Here is a 9,106-nt window from a genome sequence, read left to right on the forward strand (position 1 = left end):
TTTCACAGCGAGAAATCGATGCAATTTGTAGTATCCCAGTTCCTATGTTTGATGAGGAAGATTCTTGGTCATGGCACTACTCGAAAGATGGGTTGTATAGTGTCAAAAGTGCCTACAACATTTTGGTTGAAGAAAAAATACGGGAGAAGGCAACCTCGTTAGATGGTAATGTAGAGTTTAATTGGTAGAATATTTGGCATGCCTGCATTCCACCAAAGATCAAACTTTTTGCGTGGAGATGTATGTGTGAGGGAAGGACTGCCTGTGATGAGTCGTCTATTGGCTAGGGGTATGAGTGTTGATCAACGCTGCCCTATGTGTGGGGAGGGTGAAGAAACTACAGCTCATTTGCTTTTCTTATGCCTGGCTGTTTCCTCTATATGGAGGTACTCGATATTACGACTCGATACGAGTGATGTTGATGCTCATGGTTTTCGGGAATGGTGCAATTAGGTGTATGGGAAAATAAAGGAGAAGAAGTGGTGGGATATTTTTTGGTGCCTGGCGTGGAGAATATGGCTAAAATGTAACGCATGGGTGTTTGATAAATCTGAGAAGACAGAAGCAACCATCATCCATAAATCAATGTGTTTAGTGGGAGAGTTTGTAGCTGCCAATGCCCCTGATGATGGAATGTTGCATGAGCAGCAGCTTAGTTCGAGATGGAAGGCCCCCTCTGCTGGATTGTACAAATTAAATTCTGATGCAGCCTTCCAAGGGATGCGGATGGGAATTGGAGGGATCTTGAGGGACGAGGAGGGAGTTACGGTGGTGGTTTATTGTTCGACGAAAAATGGGAAGTTTGATGTGGCAGTAGGCGAACCAATTGCTATGCGTTCTAGCCTTAAGACAATCATGGAAGCGGGTTATAGGAATTTTATTCTGGAAACTGATAATATCAGCTTGTTCCATCATTTGAAGAAAGCCTCCACTCCCCCATGCTACTTTGGAAGTTTGGTGAAGGATATCCTAACACTTGCGAGTAGATGTAAGAGATGTGATTTTTCTTTTGTTAAAAGGTCGGGGAATTTTGTTGCACATAGTTTAGCAAAGTTGAGTTTCTCTTTTAGCGAATATCGTGTGTGGCTTGAAGAGTACCCTCACTACTACATTTGAGAGCTAATCCAACCCCTATTTCCGTTGTATTAGGTGTTAAAAACCGTTGTATTAGACCTAATACAACGGCTAGCAACCGTCACATTTGCTAGGGTTGGATTAGCTCTAATACAACGGTAAAAGGTTCCTTTCTTCTTTTTTTGGAATAACTGAACCTAATACAACGGATTGCTCCCCAATCCTTTATATTAGGTCTCTCTTCCGTTGTATTAGGTCTTTCTTTTTCTTCTTCTTCTTCTTATTATTATTATTATTATTATTATTATTATTATTATTATTATTATTATTATTATTATTATTATATTGTCCAAATCCTGTCCAGATTGTCCAAGTCCAGAAGTGTCAACTGATCAATGTCTTCTTAGTTTGCAACTTTGCATCTTAATTTTGGTATTGTATCTCTGGATGATTAGAATTTGAAAATCTGGAAAAACTAAGATATGAAAAATTGAAAAACGAAAAACGAAGAACGAAAAATTGAAAAATCTGAAAACAAATATCTAAAAAATTGAAATTCTGAAAAATTGAAAATCTGGAGAGAAAAAAAAAAAAAACCCAGAAATCGAACAAAAAAACGAACCCAGAAAAAACGAAATCGAACCCAGAAATCAAACAAAAAAACGATCTGAAAAAACAAGAACAAAAAAACGAAAAACGAAGACGAAAACAAGATCTGAAAAACAAAAAAAAAACGATCTGAAAAACGATTAAAAAACGAAAACAAGATTTGCAAACGATATGAAAAACCAAAAAAAAAAACAACGGATAATACCTTATAAACTCGAGTCAAAGAGGAGAGAGCCGAGAGAATGAGAGGCGAGAGAGTGATCGAGAGAGAGAGAATGAGAGAAGACTGAGGGAGGGTTCGAGAGAGAGAGAATGAGAGAAGACTGAGGGAGGGTTCGAGAGAGAGAGAATGAGAGAAGACTGAGGGAGGGTTCGAGAGAGAGAGAATGAGAGGCGAGAGAGTGTTCGAGAGAAAGAGAATGAGAGAATGAGGGAAGTTGAGAGACGTGGGTTATAAGGCTAATAGCCTAATACTTGTCCCGACTTTTCTTCTTTTTTTTTGATCCGTTGTATTAGACTAGGTCTAATACAACGGATTCTTATATCTAATACAATGGTTAGGATAAATCGTTGTATTAGACCTGTTTATACGACTTTTTTTTTATTTTATTTTTACTGATCTGTTGTATTAGACTAGTTTTAGTATAAACCGTTGTATTAGACCTGTTTTAGTATAAACCGTTGTATTAGCCTAGTCTAATACAACGGTATGAAATTAGCCGTTGTATTAGCTAATTTTGTACTGTTGTATTAGATTAAAAATATAGTAGGGCTCCTGATATTCAGGGGGTGTTATGTAACAATATTGAAAACTTGGTGAATTAATAATATGTCCTAAGCTATGCTTTTCGTCAAAAAAAAAAAATATTATTATTTTTTTAGTAAAATGAAAGTAATAAATTGTTCATTATTAAATAAAAAAAACCCTAAAAATTTGATGATAATTTCTATCATTAGCAATATTTATGAGAATTTATTAAACTTGTCATATCTATCAATAGATGTTCAAGTCCTGTCAAAAAAAATATGTTCATGCTAAGATTTAATTAATTATCACATTACATTAGCTGTATTTTATTTTCCTTTTACACATCAAATATGCTAGCATAAAATCCAATTGGTCAGGATCAAACAACTATTTTCCAAGTTTTTAGTAAAACTTCCTTTTTTTTTTTTCTTTTTTTATAGTTCGATTGGCTTTTGATTTTGCATGTGAAAAAGGTCAATAGTCTCATTACTACTATAGCCCACATACTCGTTTATTAATTATTTTTGTGTACTCCCTAGTCATCCCTATTGAAATAAAATATCTTTTTCTCGTCATTTCTAATTATATTTTACTATTGAATAGATAAGCATACAACATTTCTTCAAAAAAAAAAAAAAAGATAAACATACAACGTCAAAAGAAATAAAATGAAATTATTTTATTCATATTATAACGAAGGACCAAAGTTTTTATTAAAATAAACACTCATTTATTTCATCATAATAATCTCGACCACATTAGTTTTTACTGCTTATGACAAGTCCAAGTCATTTATTTTATCATCTAATTGGGGAGTATAATAGTCTCCAGAAAAAGCTTTACCCCTTGACTTCAACCCAAGCAATTTCTGATGATTAGTAGCAAGTGCCATGAAAAATTCCCCATTGTGATCTTTAGTTAAGTACCCCAAAACATGGATATAAAAAGCATCAGTGTAATCTTTCATTTGAGGAATCTCTTTAAGAGTTGCAGCAAGAAGATTGAACTTTTCTTGTACTGGATTATTTTATACCTTTGATGACTCAGCATGAATAGTTGACTTCACAACCTCTATACACTTATCAATGTCACTCATCCTCTTTTTATTAATTTTACTAGTTTCCCCCAAACTCTTACGCTTTCCTAGAGGAGGTGATATTCTAGAAGAATCATTCTCATGATCTACATTGTTATCCTCGGGGGTTAAGTTTAAATTTAAATAAAGGATCATCTTGCTCATCATCATTGTCTTCTGTGGGTTCTTGATCTTCATAATCAGAAAATAGTGATGCATTTTTTGTCATTGATGGGGAGATAGCCAATTTATTGGTTGCAAAAGTGCCCTTGAAATAAGCATGCAGCAGATCTTCATTAGCTAATGGTCTCTTCAAGAATTGTATGGGTCTTCCTTTATGTTTCTGTATAACAAAATAATTACAGTAACTAAATTTACTACCATACATCATTAACGTAATTTGAATAATAGATGACAAAAAACAAAGTTTAATACCTTAACAAATGCAGCCCACTTATCATCTTGTTTGATGAGAGGGCAGGCAGTCACTGCATCAAAAGCAAGACCCGTCCAACCAGCACCCGTCTTCAATTCATACCAAGCTATATATTTTCCTTTCAAATCTGCAAAATGATTTTGCAGAGGTTTCTGAGAAAAATTTTGTCCAGTTTGCGCATTCAAATTACACACAACTTTTTCCCAATCTAACTTTGAGTTTCCATCTAATTTGTGTTGGAGAAGAATCTCCAAAAAAATTCTAGTAGTGTCATTGGTGAATTTGGTTCTCGAACCCATGAAGATTAGAAAGCTACAAGCTCGACTTGGATGAATTAGAGCTATGAAAAAAAGGTTTTTATAGGCACTATAGAGTACTATAAAGATACTTTGACATATAATTTATGATCTTTATTTTTCCAAAAAAAAAATGTATAATATTGTGAAAGCTTACACACAATATGCTAACCATATATATGTACTCAATTTAGGAATTACTTTCAAAATAATATAAATATCTTAAACAATCCTTTTTAAACAAAAATTTATATTTTTTTTTAATAATTAATTAAATTTGTTTTTTTATTTTTTTTTTGATGCAAATAATTAACTACATTTGTTGAACATAGAATTAAACATTCTACATTTTATTAAATAGAAGTCAAACACACTGACACTATTATGATATATATATATATATGAGACTATTAAAATATATAGTTGATCGTTAAAATAGTTTCGAAAGCAGCGAGTTGGAGTTAATGATCTCAAACCCAAAGACTTTAGCACAATTTGTGACATGCATGAAAAAAATCTTGTTAATTAAATTTTTTGGTTTGAATTGTCAGTTAATTTTTTGCTACGTATATGTTGGTTAACTGCATGAAATTTACAAATAATTATAGCAAATATTGGTGATTGATTGATCATATCAAGGCATGTGATATTTAAGCAAAAAAAATATAACGACATATTGGTAGTATTGTATAAATCATGTATATATAATCATATATGAATATCATATTTCAATATCTTATTGAATTTATTGTAAATGATTATGCTATTACGATGAATTTTGTTACCCTTTTATAAAATATAGTACTTGTATTTACCAAATATAACCGACTACAATATTATCAATAAGACATAATATTTTATACTTGACAAAAAAAAAGATATTATATTTTATAACTATACAATATGTGATAAAAGTGTAGACAAAAGTGATGCATAAAAAAATATATGTGAAGTATTAAATAATTTACATAAAAAAACTAGTAAAAAAAAGCATCAAAGTACATGAACTTAAATTAATTTTGCTGAAATTATTTTTGCTGAGCTTAAAATATTTTTATTGAACTGAAATTATTTTTGCTGAACTGAAATTATTTTTACTGAACTGAAATTGTTTTTACTGAACTTAAATTATTTTTACTAAACTTAAATTATTTTTACTGATTAAAACCGATTTTACTAAACTGAAATTTTTACTTAATATTATTTTTTTAAGGTGAAGTGAACAGGCCTTAGTCTCCTTTAGCACTTCTTTCAAACAAAAAAAGGTAGGGATGCGCATTATTCTAAACTTTATTGTACCATCTTTTTTCTTTCTAAAATACAAGTAAATTGTATGTTTTTTTTAAGAATAAGTCTGCTTAAATGTAGCACTAATATACTAAATTGTCATGATATATAGAGGCTTCACAAAAATAAAATGCTCTAACATTTGCTATAACTCTATCTAAACACTACAAGGCAAACTTATTATAAATCAATATATATATATATATATATATATATATATATATATATATATATATATATATATATATATATATATATATATATATATATATATACCATGTTCAAGATCAATGTCCAAATACCATGCTCAAGTTCAATGTTTAAAAGGTAAGAAGGCCATGCAAACACTACACCATATAAAGCAGTTAACATCGCTTTTTTCCCTTAATACACAACTCTTATGAAGCGCTATTAATTATAGGCGCTGCTAATTAAATTATAGCGCTTCTATAAAGCACTATTGATGTTCATTTTTTTAACAGCATTTATTTATAAACGCTATTAAATCTCTATTTTAGTCTAGAAAATTATAGCATAATTTTTAATATTAAATAAGAATCTGTATCATGCATATTGCTCATATATGAATTCATGGCTATTATTCATAATTGATATACCAAAGACACTAGTGAAAATTTCTAATAAATTATTTCAAGGCTTGTATAAATAATTCAATAATACTGTAGTTCAATAAAAAAAAATAAAAAAAAAAAAGCAAACTCAAATCTTATAGTGTAAAAATAATCGCATTATATAAAATCATATACTGTATACAATAATAATATTCATTCATCCTCTAGTCTCGACACATTTTTCAATATCTATTCATGAGAATATATAAACAATCTCCAATCCGAACGCATGAGAAAACCCATGTCATCTAAGATATTTCATGGTTGAGTTGATCAATCATACTCATATCTTGAAATGTTACAATCATCCGTCATACTGCAAAATTTAAAACAAATTATCATAGTTAGTGTTTGGGTCCAATTTAGTCCAATTGGGCCTAGTCATTAGATGATCCAATTAAAAGCCCAAGGTCAAGGTTCACCTCTCCAATTGTGCTAAAGTCAAGATCAGTCCACAAGGCAAGTCAATTGGGCTAAGGCCCAACTTCTCCATATATGCAAAGGTATAAAAGCCATCAATATTACATTTGTACATTCATTCAAACAAAGCCTCAAGCAATTAATTCTCTTGCATAGCATTCTCTTTCTACACATTGTACTGACTTTAGCATCGGAGGGGCCTCCCTCGGCAACACCCCCGAGGCTAGTTTACGTGTGTTTGCTGTGCAGGAAACCTTCGGCCCAACATCACTTGGACCGAATCCAGTCTTCTCCACTGCATCGGACCTTCGACAAGGTCCCATTGTTTTCACCCGAAACAATTTGGCGCCGTCTGTGGGGAACGACTTTCAAAAATCTTTAAGCCAAATTTCTAACCAAAATCATCTTGCAATTATCTTAGTAGCAATGGCTAAGAACCGCAAGAGCAAAAGCCTCCGTCAAGGAGCAGGCGAAAAGCCTAAAACCCCTACACCATCACCCTCACCGGACCGGAACTCTCCCAAGGGTGCCAGCTCGGGCGGAGGATCATATAGGGAGTATTCCCTTTCTCCCGTAATTCACAACTCTCATCATAGGCCGAGTCCCTCTCGGTCTAGCAGGGGTCAGTCCGATCATAGGACCCATTCAGTGCCCCAAAGCCAACCATCGACCGTCCGCTCTCATTCCCACACTCAGCCGAGGACCCCTTTGACGGGGCCCAGCTCGGAGGAGGTGGCGAGAGCGCTGGCAGTGCTCATGGAGGCAATGAGGGCACAAAATATGCCGCCACCTCGCGATTGAACTCCTCCGCATACCCGGCATCAGCGGAGGAAGCTAGACCATGATGGTGGGAAACCTCCTTCCTTCCGGGAACTGGAAGAGTGGGAAGATGATACCTGGAAAACTGAAAGAGAGAGGAAAAAGAACCCTCAATTTTTCAGAGGATCCTCGACCTCCCGACCGGAAACGCATAAGAGCAGCAGCTCAGCTTCTCAGCCAGAATCTGCTCGCCGAGAACAACCTGAGACTGTTCGCCGAAGCGTCCTCGACCGACTCGGCGGCAAGGAACCGAGCGTGCACAGTTGCCTCTCGTTCCCTGCAGCCGAGGCCCAGACTTCCCAGCCAGGGACGAAAACCACTCCTACCTCTCTAAGAGGGCGGAGCGCGGTCCCTTCGGCCAGGAACAAGGGCAAGGCCGTTATGCTACCCACCAGTTCCCCATTCGAGCAATGGATACTAGAAGAGCACGTGCCCACGGTTAAAATACCGTCGCACATCACATATGATGGGACTTCGGATCCGAAGGACCACGTTGCCTCGTATAAGGCTCATATGCATCTTTGCCCCAGATCCGAAGCGACTTGGTGCAAATATTTTCCAACCACTCTCAAGGGGGTCGCGCAAGCATGGATCTCCAAGGGAGTGAAGCAAGGCTCTATAACAGGGTGGGATGATCTGTCCTCCAAATTTAGGAGCAAGTTTTCCACGGCAAACCGCCGAGAGAAGACTACTGCAGAACTCATGGGTCTGCAACAGGGGGAGACCGAAAGCCTCCGAGACTATCTGACCCGTTTCAGCAACGAGTCATCCAGCGTCTGTCAGCTGGACCAGGGGCTAGCCGTTTTTGCAATGCAGAATGGCCTTCAGCCCGGGAAGTTCCTAGACTTCATGGTCATGCATACCCCGCAGACCTTGGAGGAAGCTCTGAACGCCTCGGATAAATTCATCCGAGCCGAAGAGTGGAACAAAACAAAAACCCAACCTCAATCCGGGGGAGGGAAGCAAAAACAAACGCCCTTGTCGAAAGGCCAAGGCCAGAGGACAAAGGGAAAGGCCAAGGCCTCGGAACAATCTTCGGCCAGCGAGCCAAAGAAGGAAAAATCTGCCTCATACACAGGCAGATACGAGTCCTACACTCCGCTCTCTCTTCCACGCGCCAAAATTTACAGCGTGACAAAGGAGGAGCAGAGTTACCGAAAGCCGAGACCACTCCCAGAGTGGTATCAGCGAAAAAATAAAAATCAGTGGTGCGAGTTCCACGAATCTCCGGGACATAACACTGAGGAGTGTATCCAACTGAAGGACCAGATAGAGGACATGGTTCGGAAGGGATACTTGAAAAAATACATCGCGGATCACCGCGAGAAAAAGGAGGCCGAGAAGTCAGCAAAGGACCCTCGGCAAGACCTCGACTTCCCCCGGAAGAACAGTAAAAAGGCGGAGGGAAAATTCTCTCCGATCAATGTTATCTCGGGAGGAATATGCTCTCGGAGGGAACACAAGCGATACCTTAGGGCTCTGACCCACCAGGTGAACAACGCTGACATTCAGCCTCCCCAGTCGCCGGTGCCGAACATGACGTTCACAGCCGCCGACTGCCGGGGGGTAACGTTCCCTCACGAGGATCCGTTGGTGATCATCGCCACGGTGGCCAACAACGACGTCAGTAAGGTCCTTGTTGACGGTGGCAGCGGAGCAAACATTTTGTTCCGAAAGGCCTACAATCGAATCAAGCTGAAGCCCAAGCAC

The 9,106-nt window shown here is 36.8% G+C and overlaps 1 protein-coding gene across 1 annotated transcript; it reads left to right on the forward strand.

Annotated features, from left to right (window-relative positions):
* The first annotated feature begins 585 nt into the window (after positions 1 to 585).
* LOC110691707 lies at positions 586 to 1,116 on the forward strand. Its single transcript, XM_021868642.1, has one exon. It carries the CDS (start codon positions 586 to 588, stop codon positions 1,114 to 1,116), a length of 531 nt encoding a protein of 176 aa, XP_021724334.1.
* Positions 1,117 to 9,106: the final 7,990 nt, after the last annotated feature.

This window comes from Chenopodium quinoa, unplaced genomic scaffold (genome assembly GCF_001683475.1).
Source record: "Chenopodium quinoa cultivar QQ74 unplaced genomic scaffold, ASM168347v1, whole genome shotgun sequence".
In the NCBI taxonomy this organism is placed as follows: domain Eukaryota; kingdom Viridiplantae; phylum Streptophyta; class Magnoliopsida; order Caryophyllales; family Amaranthaceae; genus Chenopodium; species Chenopodium quinoa.